Raw genomic sequence first — 15,436 nt, 5'->3', positions numbered from 1 at the left:
TACTGGGCTAGATGGACCTTTGGTTTGACCCAGTATGGCCGTTCTTATGTTCTTGAGACAGGTTCATCATGTAGCAGCCTTGTTAAATCTCAGGCTGCTTCTGGATACTCAGGTAGAAGCTGTGTGGCCAAAAGTGCTTTTTTCCCCCCTCATCAGTGTCTGGCAAGAAAAGTGTGGCCCTTGCTACACAGTAATCCATGCCATCACCTTGGGCTCTACAAAATGTGACAATAGGAGATCACCCTGAATCTGGAGCTGGTATAAAGTGTAGCTGCTCGATTATTAAGTATTTGCATGACAAGAGCATGTAAAATGGGTGCTCTGATTTATCAACAGACAACAGAAGTGGAACACCCTCCAGATTTCCATGGAAAGAGGCTACTGACAGGGAGGCAAAGATCCCTCGGCTCTGGAACCGACATTTCCCATTTCCCACATGAATTTAGATCTGTTAATCTTCAGGACATGCCTGCAACATCTACCTCTTTTCTTGGGAATGGTTTGAGGTGATGTTCTGGCCCCACTGAAGTCAGAGTTTTGCCATTGATGTCACTGGAGCTAGGACTTGACTCCAGAACTTTTGTTTGTTTAAACAAAAATGTTTTTGTCTGGGAAGTCATGGCCGGGTTGAACATACAACCGTTATTAAAAGCGGTTATAAAATGTTTTAACAACTGATCATTTAACAATATGCAGTTATTAAAACTGTTTCACAGTATGAAAGGATCTCAGAAATTAGGAAATTTTAGCTGCAATCAACTTGAAAACTTTCACATGAACACTTTGGTGATTTTGCTCCAGGCCATTTTGTGATGCAAACATTTCATTTTTGGTGATGGTTTTGTCACATAGCAAAGTTGCCTTTGAAAATATGGAAAATCAGAAATGTGCACATTTTGCTCTACACTACAGAAATTCAGCTGTACTTTCAAGTGGAAAATGGTGACGGTATGAAATATTTTAAAAAGGCAGAATAATATGTGAAAATAATATTGATTGAGGTTTTTAAATTTTATTTCACTTTTTTAAAAAAAATATCTTTACTTGGAAACGCATACATTTTTTGATATAAGAACTCTAATTCTCTTGAAACAGCTTGAGACAATACTTTATAAGGTTATAGACCAAAACGTGGCCCTGGGTTCTTGATGATATTCCACCCCAGGCCATGAGGACCCATGTGAGCAGAGGGAGTCCTCTGCTGACAAGACTGGAGCCTAGGACAGTACTAAAAGCTTAGCTAAAACTCTGCTGAAAAGATATATTCAAGGACAGCGAATATATTCTCACTGAGTGCATCCATCCTGAGAAAATCCATAAATGTTTTCTGCACACCAGCAGCTGCACCAGCGATAATGTTGTCAAATGCTGTAGCATAGACAAGATGTAGGTGTCTTTACCATAGTGTTATCTAATCTCATTTTATTACCATCAGGTTCTGTTTCTCATCAACAGCCAAGAAGGCTTGTTTCTTCCAGTAGGGATAACAAAAGAGCATTGCCTAGCTTCTAGTGGTTAGAGCATAGGACTGGAAGCCATGAATCCTATTTCCGGTTCTACCACTGACCTGCCATGATCTTGGGCAAATCACTGTGTCTCTCTATGCCTCTTTCCTACCACCTATAAAGATACTGTTGATCCCCACCCAGGGGTGCGGAGAAGATTAACGGTTATTTGCGATATATAGAGTCAGAGGCATGCGTGATGTTTAAAAAGCAAATATAAAGATGGGGGCCCTAGATTCTCAGAGAAGGGGTTGCAGATCCTTGATCTTGAGAGGCCACTTCTATGTCAGCCCCACCAGAGATCAGAGCAGAGTGGAGGCTTTTTTTATCTACACTGGCTGGCTATGACCCTCCAAGGGACCACCTACCAGCCAGGGATTGCTGGAGTGCAGCATCACACCCGCTTCCCAGCCCCAACACCAGCGGCTACTGGATGGTGGTGTAGACAGTGCTTGTGTGTGTACTGGAGACTCCCCCTTCAAGGGGAATGCCTAGGGAGAGACATCTGATAGCTTTCAGCAGTGAGAGGGCTACAAAGAGAGCAAATCTGGGCTCAGGATTAAGCCCAAGGTCCCTGCCCTCAGGAGATTTAATCTAAAATTAGGTCAGGACCAGGACAAAAGGAGAACAGACCATTGTGGGTGACTAGGGGAAGAAGACAGTGGTAGAGAAATGGAGGGAATGCGTTTGGGTGCACAGATTCCCATGGAAAGGGGCATGTCAACCTTGCATGCTTTGTGGATTTGATGTTTGTTACTTTCTCTTTTTAAGGGTGGGTCTACACTGCAGCTGGGTCGGTGCAGGTAAACAGACACGTGCTCTGCTCCAGCCTGCGTGCTAAAAATAGCAGTATGGCTATGGCGGCTCGGGCTAGCCACCTGAGAACAATCCCACCTGACCTCTGCGTCCATATGCGGCTGGCCAGCCTGAGCTGCCGCCCACGCTGCTGCTCGAGCACGCAAGCACGTGTCTACCTACCCGCTCTGGGAAGCGCCCTTCCAGCTGCTGTGCCGTTGTATCCTTAATGTACATTTATATGAATGAAATATCTGCCAATGAAATCTCTCTTTTAATTCACGTTGGCAAAACACCAAGATCCTTGGAGGAAAGGCACTTCAGAAGGACTAAATATGACCACTCTAAGAGTTTAAAAAAAATGTAGTTCTGCATAGTGACTGCTGAAAGGTGTAAGGCTCCCAGACTTGGCAATCCTTTGTTCATGTGTACTCTGTGTGTCCAGCACCTAGAAAGGATCACAACCAAAGAGTTCTACCCGAAGAGCAATGCTTCGATTCCAGGTTTTAGGAACAATGCGGATGAACCTGGAAAATATGGGTGGATTTAAGAAATGCTTGACCTGTCCGCTGCTGTTCTCATTCCCCCCAAATACCTGAAAGTAAACAAAACAATGAATTAGTGAAAAAAAATTACCTTAAAAATGCTGCTGCTTTCTTTTTTTTCCCCCTGATCTAAATGCTTCAGAGTTGCTGCGTTAGGGGACAGGGAGGTGGATTGGATCACTCCAGTGTTGTATATACAGCCTTCCTCCTCTAGGTCACTGGCTCAAATCCAGTCAGATCCAAACTGTGGTCTGTGGAAATGATTTCATGGTCTCTGTTTCTGTCTACATCACAGAAACCATCACCACAATTGGTGCTAACTGGCCCCTGTGTTGGCTGGGGACTGACAAATCCCCCCTCTCTTATCCCTAGATGTGGTCCCTGCAGGTCGGGATTGAAGCACATCCGTCAAGGTGGCTTGGGGGATTCTGTAAGTGCTGTGTGGATGAGGGAGGTCTCAGCTCTGTCAATCTGGGACCTTCCACCAGCACTAAATTCACTTAAAAAAATTAAAGCAAAAAATATTTTGCAGTGATGTTTGGCAGAGGCTTCCGCGTACACATTCTGTGCATTCCTTTGAAATGTTCCTCTGTAAAAGGCATGCCACTGATTTCATCCCAGGTTCAACGGCATTCCACAAAAATGTAGCATCCCTCCCTTTTATTGTTGAAAATTACTTACATCAGAAATAAAGAGCCATGAAAGGGAAGTTCTAGAGTCCTGTATAAGAGAAGAACCACTCCACCAGCATTTTAAATTCAACTGCAGGAACAATTTTTTGTGCCCTTCATTCTGGGGCTGTCCCTCATTTGGGCCTGGAGAAGTAGGACAAAGTGCTTGGGATTCAGAAATGGACAGAATTCTCCGAGTTTAAAATGGTACCTTTCCCACTGAAGTGGAGTCATCCATATAAGGTTTCCATTCTGTGCCTTCATCTCTGTAAAGGATGGCGTAGGTTTTCACAAACTGCTCCGTAGACATGGACTTGCAACCCTGGGTTGTGATAGCGGTTATCTTCTTCGCTTTGAGGAGATCAATCTGCAGCCACTGCTGGTGGTTGTTTGACTACAAACAATACAAAGAGTAATGCGTGAGCAAATGTGTGTTTGTGCCAATATTAGCACAACCAGAAACTTTGCTCAATGACAGTTAAAGCTGTATGAAGACATCCACCCACCCAGAACCTCAAACCTATGCAAACAAAGTTAAGGGAAGCGCTACCAGCGTTCTCTGCTGGCCACACATCTGTTTAATCACTGCAGACGATACACGCTGACCCTCCATCCAGCATTCACTTCCATCGCCAACGCAGAATGAAAAACAATACAAATTCATCCCTGGTGAATTAATGTAGCTCTCATAAAGCGCTTCTCAGCAATAGATCTCAAAGCGCTTTAAAGTATCAACATCATCCCCATTTTACAGATCGGGAAACTGAGACATGGGGGGAACTGACTTTCTCAAGGTCACCCAGCAAGCCAGTGACAGAGTTGGTTATAGAACCCAGGCCTCCTGAGTCTCACTCCAATGCTCTAGTCACTAAGCAGTACTGCTGAACAACAGTAAAGCCAACAGAATTGCACCAGATGAATTTGGCTCACAGGCCACCAACCTTCAGCGCTTACTCATCCACTGAGTCCAAAGAGACCACTCCCATGAGTAACGGCTGCAGGGTCAGGCCCATCAAGTTGAGCATGCTGGACCTGCTGCCAGTCTCCACATAGTTTCATTACTTTCCAGTTCACATTATGAAATTAGCAAATGTTCTTTTTTTAAAGAAAAAAACCCCCCTCTTTGCGAGCATGTCACAAACCTCCCCCTGGAAGGGAACTAAGCAGGCTTTTCACTGGAGGATTGGATAGAACAAACCAGAGCACAGCACGGAGGGGGCACAGACACACACCGGAGCAGCAGCACATTTGCTAACGGCAGCAGCTTTGACTTAGCAGTTTTTTCTTTTGTTTGCTTCTTACCTTCGCTTGCCAGGCATTTATCCTCCCTTGCTGATTGAGACGCGCGAGGGAAGGCTCCCATGAGTTATACCAGGATTTCTTATAGGAAGAAGCTGTAATCTGAGCATTCTTGATCTCCCCATTTTCCATTCCCAGTGGCAGAGAGCAACCTGTTAAGAGAATAGCAGTAGGTCTCCATTTCATCTCTTGAGCAGCAGTGGACTAGAGGAATAAGCAACAGGATAGGAATGCCTGTCTCTGCCACTGACTTGCTGTGTGGCCTTGCTCAAGTCATTGTAACCTCCCTTGTGCCTCAGTTTCCCCATCTTTAAAAAGGGGGTAATGCAGGGTTGTTGTGAGCATTCATTTGTTAAAATGTGTAAAGCACTTTGAAGTTGTGAAGTGCTATCTACATTCTAACTGCTCAGGGAGTGGCAGAAGAGAATACATTTGCAGTCAGGGTGTGGAGCTCTCTTTGCCCAGTCATCATTAAAACTAAGTCCAGCAGATCTGTGAAATAAAAGGTTTGTGCGTCTGCCTATTATGGGTGAGACTGTCAAAAGCACCCAGAGTTAGACCAATTCTGAGCGCTTTTGAAAGTCCCACTCTGTATTAGTTTATTTGAATGGCAATATAAGAACAAGGGGCTTGTTGTCCAGGGAACCGGGGAAAGGGGATCCACAGCCTCTCTTTTCTAGGTTGCAGGTTTGAATCCAGCCCAGGGCAGGCGTAACTGCAAGTCACCCATGCGATGACTGTGCAATGGCTTGTGTGAAATGAGATTTACGGCCTCAGTCCTGTTCGCCATGAGCTCACATCACCACTTCAGGTAGTGCTGACTGTCAGCACGCTAATGGCCTCTTTGTTTTTCTTCTCAGAGAGGCCTATGACTGAATGAGACATGAAGACTAAACTCTGCTCCCACTCCCAGAGGAAGTTTCCCCAGGTCTGTGTTAAGGCACATACATAAGGCAGCGTGCAGAAAGCTGGCACTGCCACTGACCAGGTCTTGCCTGTTCTGTGGATAAACAGAGAAAAGCCAGAGCTGTCAATCCAAATACAAACACCAGTACTAAGAGTGGGCTTTTCAAAAGCACTGAATGGGAAAAACCCCTAACTTCCAATGGCTTTGAATGGGAGTTGGGTACCTAGATGCTTTATTAAAAAAAAAAAAAAAAAAAAAAAAAAATCGCACCCTAAATTCATTAAGGCCAAGGATTTCAGAAGCATCTTGTGATTTTTGGATGCCCAACTTGAGAAACCCAATTTTCAGAGGGTGGGCAGAGCTCTATTTGAAAATCAGGCCCCTTTGAGGTGTCTCATGTTAGGCACCAAAAATCTTGGCCCATTAAAAAAAAAAAAAAAAAGGTTGAGCGTATTTTTCTAAGGGGTAGAGGGGAAACAAGTACCAGTGAGTTCTCATTGCTCACCTTCGACTTCGCAGCCCAGGAGTTCCATGCGAAGAGTAGGCCTGTAGTAGGAGTCAGTTGGATAAACCCTAATATACCTAGCAATGATAGGTGGATCAATATGGTTGTCTTTTATCCCATGGGCATCTGAATTACCTTCAAACAACTAGTAAAACAGAAAAATGCAATTAAGATTTCAGAAAAGATAATGATATTAATTACAAGCTTGATCCTGCAAACCCTACATCATGAGATTAAGTCTTTACTTATGCAATTTCAATGGGGCTACTCACATTATAGCAAAACCTAAAAACACATCATCCTTATCTTTGCCTTACTATAGCATCCAGAGGCTAAACCAGGACCCAGTGTGTTAGGCGCAGTAAAGACCCTTATTAGGATATTAATAGACAGACAACTAAGACCAGTGGAGACCTAACATGCATTAACACCTATCATACAAACACCATGACACTGTGGGTATGGCTACACTACTGCAGCTACAGGTGCAGTGTGCTGGGGCTGTACCACTGTAGTGCCATAGTGTTCACCCTTCCTTTGTCGCTGGAAGGGGTTTTCCATCAGTGTAGTTAATTCTCCTCTCCAAGAGGTCGATGGAAGAATTCTGCATCTACAGTGAGGCGTAGACTGAGCTAACTACATTGCACAGGGTGTGATATTTTTCAGAGCCCTGAGCAATGTAGCTAGGACAATTTAATTTTTAGGTGGAAACCAGGCCTCAGAGTTGAGCTCCAGCTGGCAGGGAAGGGGAGTTTGGGCATAGATAAGAGACCCCTGAAGGTGCTATATGGACACTTGGGTTGCACATGCGTTAGGTAGCTACTGCTAATATTAGCAGTATATTGTGACAGGGTGCCAGGGCTGGGCCGCACTGAACAGGGGCGTGAGTTCAGCCCAGCGTCCCACTCTCCTTGCACATGTGCTCAGGGGAAGGGCCGTGAGCCAGAAGTGGGGACAGAGGCCTGTGCAGAAGTGGGGCTGCACAACCAGGGTTACGGGGCTGGGTTGAAGCCCAGGCTGGGGAGATTCCTTATCTCTTATTACGATCCGGTATTCTGCTGTGTTATACTCACCAGGCCAGACTAGTAAAGGGATCTAGGTGCCTCACGATGCAGATAGGCATCTAGTGCGGTTTTCAAAAACCCCTTTAGGCACTTAGGTCCTTTGGAATTAGTGGGATTTTCCAATCTGCATCTTCATGCGCCTAAATACCTTTAAAAATCTGCCCCCTTATTCCTGGAGAAAAGCCCCTGGTGGCTGCCTGTGTGGTACTTTCTGCTGAGCCATCCCACCCGCTTACAGCTGCGTAAAGCCGGGGAGGCTGTGGTGATTAACGAGCAGGCAGACCTTCTGTCCCCCAGTGCTGTTTCCTATGAAGGTGATCCACTTCCGTTTGTCCTTGCTGTAAGTCATAAAGAACTCTTTGACATACAAGGACTTCATCAACTGCTTGGCTCCCTGCGTCTGTATCCCTGTGATCAGAACTTGCCTTTGCAGGTCCACCTGTAGAACAGCAAGATACACAAACTGTAAGAAAAGCTGCACCGTGAACCCAATTTCATCCTCTGGCAGCTAGGGAGTGGGGCCCAGGCCTGCATTTAGGCACTCAGAATGGCACTTCCATGCTCAAGATGGGTAACGGGGTGTCTAAGCTGGTGCAAGAGTCCAAATGAGGAGTTGTGTCCTAACCTATTTTATTGATGTGTGTATTTACTTGTAGGCATTTTTGGGGTGCCCATCACCACAGTATCTGGGCACCTAACAAACATTAATGGATCCATCCTCGCAGCGTCTCTGGGCGAAGCAGGGGAGTGTTGCTATCTCCACTGTACAGACGGGGAGAGCGAGGCACAGAATGGGTAAGGCCTACATTTCCAAAGCAGCCTCTGGTTTTGAGCGTCCAGCCGGAGATAACCAGGGCTTGTTTTTTGGGGATGTTGAGCCCCCACAACTCCAGCTAAAGCCACCAGGGGCCATGAGTGCTCAGTACCACTGAAAAATTAGAACCTGGTGTCTCAAGCTGGGCACAGAAGCACCCTCCAAAAACAACAAAAACCAGCCAGGCAACGTTTGAAAGTTTTTGCACCAGGTCACACGGTGATTGTGTAGCAGAGCCAAGGTGTCCCGATTCCTGGGAGTGAGTGCCTTCACCAGAGGACCCTTCCTCCCCCCTTAGGCCTTCTGATGCAGACAGTGAAAAGGTCAGTGATGTTGTTTACTAGCGAAGCTGTGCAGGAAAAGAAAGATGCTCTTTCTGCAGCTGATCAGAAGAACCCCTCCCCCCCCCCGCAATTATTTTAAAGGGAGTTTTCAGCCCCACTTCACCAAGCACAAATGGATTATTTCTCTTTCCAAGTTTTCTGCCCTTACAAAAGAAAAGCAATTCTTTTCATGGATTTCAGGGGGATTTGGAAGGCATCTGTAACCACAGACCCTGGTTTCTACTGAGCAAGTCATACGAGAGCCATTAACTCCTTCACAGCTGCTAGACTGTTTTTATGTATTTTTAATAAATAAATGATGTTGACTATAATCACTTCAAACGTGTTGGGGGGAAGAAAGAGGAGAGGAAAGGTGTTGGGCTGATAGCTCGGGGGAGAGCGAATCTTCTATTTATCCAGCCAACATGTGCAATGACAGTGCAAGCTTCCCCCACGCTAGCCCACCAACAGGCCTCCTCCCTGAGCCGCAGGTGCCATCCCCAGGGCTCACAGGAGTGTTCGGTCTCCATGGCCCATCCAGTCCTTGGTCTCTCTTCCGAGACTCCCAGCAAGGGGGCCAGTTAGCACCAGTTTTGGTGGGAGAAGGGATGGGTTTGTGATGTGGACTGAGAACATCAACTCATTATACACAGGTCTCTGCTGTGATTTTCTGGCTCCAGCAAAACCAGGCTGGATTCAGACAAGCGACATCGCAGAGAAAGCCAGCACATCTTGTTATCTATCTTGTGAGCTGTTAAGTTCCTCCTTAGCAGCAGTTTTAATTGAACATCCATAATAACCTGCAGCTGCTTATAGAAAGTTTCTCTTTGATCCAGTAAGATGAGCGAAGAGGCAATTTTTAGAGGAGATAGGCTTAGCACAGCTCTGACTGGCTGAGCAAGGAGTCTGGGAGGCTCTCATCTGCCACACCTGGTAAAGCAGCTGCCTAGGGATCACACATGTCCCATTTAGGAGCATGAGCTGCAGTGACATGCAGGACATACTGTCTGTCGAGCTACAGAGAGCAGATACAACAACAAACAGGCAATTTCTGCAAAATCTTCTAGTGCTACAGCCAGTTCTAAGGAAATACTCAGTGGGGGCCTGATTTTCAAAACAGCTCAGCTACCACCGCCGGTTAGGCACCGAAATGAAGTGACCGGATACTCAGAAGTACTCCGCACCCAGAAGTCTCCACTCTTGAACATCTGGCCAAGTCTTTAGGGGCCTAACAGGTCGCTGAGCTTCTCCAAGAACCTGGCCACTTGTTCTGGGGTATCTGGAAAGCCACCAGAAGCTGAACAGGAAGAGCTTAAAGTACAAAACAACTTGTAATGCATTAACCCCCCCTTCACCCCATGTAACAGTTTCTGTAGTGAAGTAGAAAGCAGATGTCCAACCCATGACTAGACTGCAGGATTAGCTGGTCACACAGCAAGGGGTGAATACATATACACATTGAGAGACGGGGACAGCAAAAGGACAGGCTGTTTATCTACAGTATGATTATACCCTAGGCAGCGGCAGGGCAAACTTCCCCACAATTCCCCCCGACAACAGGCCACGACACTGACACAATACTGGGGCAGGGCTCAGCATCCACTTGAAGAGGAGCGTGCGACCTACTGAATCATCAGTACCACTTCCTGCAACCCCTGAGTTTTCCTTGGCAGCCTCTTTGGGAAGGTCTAGTTATAGTTTGACCTTGTTTAACACACGAGACCCCAAATAAACCCAGCATGTGTGTGGTGGTGTAGCTGCAGGCATCAGCTAACCGGTCTGGACGTCACAGTGAGCAAGTATGTATTATACAAACCATACCTGGATCCATGGAAATTCACTTTGCTCCATGTCAGTGCTCCAAGCATTATATTTTCCAGCGTTGTTTAATCTAGCTAATTTAGGCTCCCAATAGTCTAGGTGGAAAAAAGGAAGAAGGATATATGGTAAAAATCAAGGAAAACCAGAAAGCCACTGGCTTCTCAGCGTGCATATTTCAGTTCTTTTTTGGTTCTTTTTTGGTTGTCCTGAAGAAAGAGACTCCAATACAAATACCTGATAAACTGTAAAGCTGACAAAAGCTTTAGAGACATTGGACGTTATGAAATAAAAATTGACTGATCTTTGAAAACATGATTATAGTCAGAAAAGTGGCTTTAAAAATAATATAATACCTAGCGCTTATCTAGCGCTTTTCATCAGCAGATCTCAAAGCACTTTATAAAAGGGATAAGTATCGTTATCTCCATTTTATAGATGAGGAAAATGGAGGTACAGAACAGTGAAGTAATTTCCCCACCGTCACCCAGCAGACCAGTGGCAGAACTAAAAATAAAACCCAGGTCTCCTGAGCCCCAGTCCTGTGCTCTAACCACTAGGCAACACTGCCTCCCCTGGCACCCTTTTACTGAACTCTTTGGCTTTGTCAGCATTAGGGGTTGGAGTCAAGTTACAACATGGAGCAGCCAGAGCTAGCGGTGGAGGCAGAGTCAAACCACGTTCAACATCCACTGTAGAAAGCAACCCCTCGTGAAGGGCACTGTTAAAAATCAATTGTTTCTCTTGTCTGATAGATAATTTTCAAATGTGTGTGACTTGATTACTTCTAAAGCAAACGCCTTCAGAGGCATCTGTCCCTCATAGAGAGCTAAATCCACAGGAAGTTTGAAGTCACCAAAATAAGCCATTTGTTTATTATCTCAGGGAGGAAATAGCATCTGAAAAGAGTATCCATCCATGGGTATATGGAACGTTACCAAACTCCCCATCAAAAGCTCACCTTTGGGATGGGAATAAGTGAGAGGAAAAAAAGACCCCAACATTGCTTGGAATGTCATTTTGCAGCATTTTACTCCCTTATAATATTCATACACTGCACTTCTACCTCTCATTCCCCTTAAAAATAGCAATGCATCCTCAATGCCATTTTACAGCTGGAGAAACTGAGGCATTGGGGGGAGTAGTGACTTGTCCAAGGCCACTCATCAGGCCAGTGGCAGAGACAGGAATAGAACCAGGTCTCCTGACAATCCTGTCCTTTACATTAGCCAGCACGTAGACCAGGAGGAGCAGAAAAGCCTACCTCACTGTCAGAAGACTACAGTGATATTGGCCTGGTCTACACACTTAAGTTTTGTCAGCATAGTTCTGTTGATTGGGGCGGGGGGGGGGGGGGGACGGAAGGGGGAATCACACCTCCTAGCTGACACAGTTATGCTGGCAACCTCCTCCCCCCCCCCGATCTTCTGTAGGTATAGCTAATGCTGTTCAGGGAGGCAGTGTAGCTATCCCATCAGAACTCCTTCTGTCAGCATAGCTATGCCAGCCAAGCTCTGCAGCGTACACATGGCCTTGGGCTGTCAGTCCTGCTCCGACTCTGGGCCTGCAGAACCAAGAGCTTTCTGAAGTCTGACCACCTGTTAATTACTGAAATGATGCCATAAGACAGTAGCATGCATGAAACACAGAGAGGCAGAGAAAATCTACAATTGCACTGGCTGGTGCCAAGTCATATTACTGAAGACCATGTCTGATCTTCTCAAATAATAAAATGTTCTTCTACCATGTGTTTAAACTCACTTATGTGATGAGAAGCACTGATCTGTGAATCAAGTATAAGTCCATTCATTAGGCCCATTGGTAACTTGCACTCTAGAGAGAACACAAAAATGGTTGATGACTGATGAGCTGCATTCCATAACTTATCAGGAAAAAGAGGGTCATTCAGAGTCATGTTTGAGGAGCTGGCTGGGCCTTTCTGATGAGATCACCCTTCGTACCAACTCCCAAGAGGGCAGATTTGGGACTTCATCACTGTTTTTTAAAAAAAAAAAAAAGAGAGAGCGAGAGAGCGTGCTCTGTATGCCCACTGGATCAAAATCATCTCTGCATTCAATTTCCTCAATTAAGAATTCATAGGTGGTTTTAGGGAATCAACGAATGTAAAGTTAGTGCTTTGAATGCTATACAACACTTCTTTTAAAATTCAATTTACTATAATCACTCCATGAGCTCCCCCTTTATAATATAGCCGTTTCCTCAATTCAGATTCTATTCCGCCATTACTGTCCCATGCCCTGAAAGGGGGAGAGAACTTTGTAACTAGACTCCTGTATATTAGAATGATCATGATTAGATTCAGTACCTTTTTCTACAACGATAAAGGAGGCCTGCATTCCAGCTTGCTGATATTCCCCCACTTCGGTGTCTAAAAGCCACATGCCAGCTTTTGGTGGTGTCATTTCAATAGTTCGAAATGAGCCTTTAAAAGAGAGAGGAGAAAAACAAATCACAGCTAATCTATTGAAACTTTAGCAGGAGATTGGCTGACACAGAACAGTGAGGCTGGATAAACCAAGGGCTATCGATCCTGCCCATTTCTGGTGGCTTGACAAAATGAGAGTCTAATATCTTGCGCCTATTGGAAAGCGTAGCGGATACCAACATCATTCTCCTTTTAAGAAACAGGTTCTAATTAGAGACATGCGGGAATCAAAAGTTCAGATCTGAATCCAAGCTTCACTGCTTTAAAATTTACCTTTTCACATAACCTTGGATGCATGACCATATTTTGTAGAATACTGCATACGCAGTATGCGCTGTGTGGTCATGTAGTGAATGACCTAACCTTTTACACGGATTCATGCTGTTGTAACAGTAACTCTGAGGGGCTGATGCTGGCCCTTAACATACTGGAAGACTGTTAGCAGGTTGCCCCCTCAGGTTTCTCTTCTCAAGACTAAACATGCCCAGGTTTATTTAACCATTATTTAACCATTCTTCATAGATCAGGTTTGCTACCCTTTTATCATTTTTGTTGGTCTCCTTGGGACTGTCTCCATTTTGTCCACATCTTTCCTAAAAAGCAACAGAGAGTCCACAGGACTCTCTGTTGCTTTTTACAGACCCAGACTAACACGACTACTCCTCTGATATCTTTCCTAAAGTGTGTGCCCAGCACAGGTGCCGGCTTCTAATTTTCCCCGGTGGTGCTCAACCCCCGCTCAGCCGCCGGCCCCGCCTCCACCCCCGCCCTGCCTCTTCCCACCCCCACTCCACCCCCACCTCTTTCTGACCCCTCCCCCGAGCACGCTCCTTTCCCCACTCCTCCCACTCCCAGCACCTCCTGCACGCCGCGGAACAGCTGTTCAGCAGTGTGCAGGAGGCACTGGGAGGGAGAGGTAGGAGTTGATCAGCAGGGGCCAGCGGCAGGCGGGAGTGGAGCTTAGCTGCCGGTGGGTGCTAAGCACCTGCTAATTTTTCTCCGTGCCCTGGAGCACCCACAGAGTCTGCACCTATGGTGCCCAGAGTTGGACATAGTACTCCAGCTGAGGTCTCACCAGTGCTGAGTAGAGAAGGACAATTACTTCCCAAGTCTTACATACAACAGTCCTGTCAATAGACCCCAGAATGATTTTAAGCCTTTTTCACAACTGCATCACATTGACTTGTTTTAAATTTGTGATCCACTATAACCCAAAGATCCTTTTCAGCAGTACTACCACCTAGCCAGTTATTCCCCATTTTGTAGCTGTGCATTTGATTTTTCCTTCCTAAGTGAAATACTTTGCACTTGTCTTTATTGAATTTCATCCTACTGATTTCAAACCAATTCTCCAATTTGTTAAGGTTCTTTTGAATTCTAATCCTGTCCTGCACCCCTCCCACTTTGGTACCACCTGCAAATTTTACAAGCACTCTGTTATCCATGTCATTAATGAAAATATTGACTAGTTCTGGACCCAGTACTGACCCCGGATGGACCCCACTGGATAAGCCCTCCCAGTTTGACAGCGAACCATCGATAACTACTCTTTGAGTACCGTCTTTCAACCTGTTGTGCGCCCACCTTATAGTAATTTCCCTAGTTTGGTTATGGGAATGTCTTATGGGACTGTATGAAAAGCATTTTAATGGCAACAAAAAAGAGCTCTATTGCGATTATTAACTAGTTATTCATGGAGTCTTTCTTTTCAGTGTGAATACTAAGCTCTCTAGCCACAAGTCTCCAAGCACTTTACAAAGGGAAATCAGCATTATTGTCCTCATTTTGCAAATGGGGGAAACTGAGGGACAGAGCAGGGAAGGGACTTGCCCATGTTCACACAGCAGGTCAGTGGCATAGCTGGGAACAGACCCCAGACAACACGGCCTACCAGCTCTATCTCACCTATACAAACCTGCTGTGCCTGATCAGGACATCAGTCCATGCACTCCATATCCCATCTCCAACCTTGCCCAGTAACTTACATTTCAGAGGAGGGCGGCCTCCTCTCCAGTCCCACCTCCCCAACTCAATGAGGTAGATCTGTAGTTCTCAAACTTTTGTACTGGTGACCCCTTTCACACAGCAAGCCTCTGAGGGAGACCCCCCCTTAAAAATATTAAGAAGTGTTTTAATTTATAACATTATTATGAATGCAGGAGGCAAAGCGGGGTTTGAGGTGGAGACTGACAGCTTGCGACCTCCCATGTAATAACCTCACAACCCCCTGAGGGGTCCCGACCCCCAGTTTGAGAACCCGGAGGTAGATGATGCTGGGGTTGGGGAAGTCCTTTCCGACCTCACAGGAAAATGAACAGCAAGTACCTTGAAACACAAGACTTAATCATCACTATCTTAATGGGCCCAAGCCAATTTCTGCTTTTGCTGCTCTAATGACACTGAATTTTAGTAGAGTCACTCCAACATTACCAAGTGTAGGGTTTAGCCTCATAATTATGAGTATAAATGACAAGACACTGAGCTGATATGTACCTGGAAGGAGAGGATAGACACCAAGCTGATGCCCAGGGACTTCTGTGAAGGTCTGACCATGAAAGTGAACCACGTGAATATCTTTTGACCCGCCCATATTCAACAAGTGCCATCGGACCAGTTCATCTTTATACATCCTCAGTCCTTGCAAGTGATATATGATCCCATTAATGGCTGAAAAGAAAAATATTACAAGGGATAAAAGAAACTACAAACACTCCAGCTGAGAGACAATAAAGATGTTAACTAGA

At 45.5% G+C, this 15,436-nt stretch overlaps 1 protein-coding gene across 1 annotated transcript in view; it reads right to left on the bottom strand.

Annotated features, from left to right (window-relative positions):
• Positions 1-2,748: 2,748 nt before the first annotated feature.
• Positions 2,749-15,436, bottom strand: part of LOC135878063 (coagulation factor V-like) — a 56,089-nt gene continuing 43,401 nt past the window's right edge. The window contains exons 17-25 of the mRNA XM_065403629.1: positions 15,186-15,359; positions 12,573-12,689; positions 12,008-12,079; positions 10,250-10,344; positions 7,575-7,730; positions 6,228-6,372; positions 4,819-4,967; positions 3,728-3,910; positions 2,749-2,895 (exon numbers count right to left, since the gene is read on the bottom strand). Of these exons, the coding sequence (XP_065259701.1) occupies positions 2,749-2,895; positions 3,728-3,910; positions 4,819-4,967; positions 6,228-6,372; positions 7,575-7,730; positions 10,250-10,344; positions 12,008-12,079; positions 12,573-12,689; positions 15,186-15,359 (1,238 nt within the window). The remainder of the gene's footprint in view (positions 2,896-3,727; positions 3,911-4,818; positions 4,968-6,227; positions 6,373-7,574; positions 7,731-10,249; positions 10,345-12,007; positions 12,080-12,572; positions 12,690-15,185; positions 15,360-15,436) is intronic.

Source organism: Emys orbicularis, chromosome 1 (assembly GCF_028017835.1).
Source record: "Emys orbicularis isolate rEmyOrb1 chromosome 1, rEmyOrb1.hap1, whole genome shotgun sequence".
In the NCBI taxonomy this organism is placed as follows: Eukaryota; Metazoa; Chordata; order Testudines; family Emydidae; genus Emys; species Emys orbicularis.
Note: the sequence above shows the minus strand (reverse complement) of the source record. Positions and strands in the feature narration are given on the sequence as shown.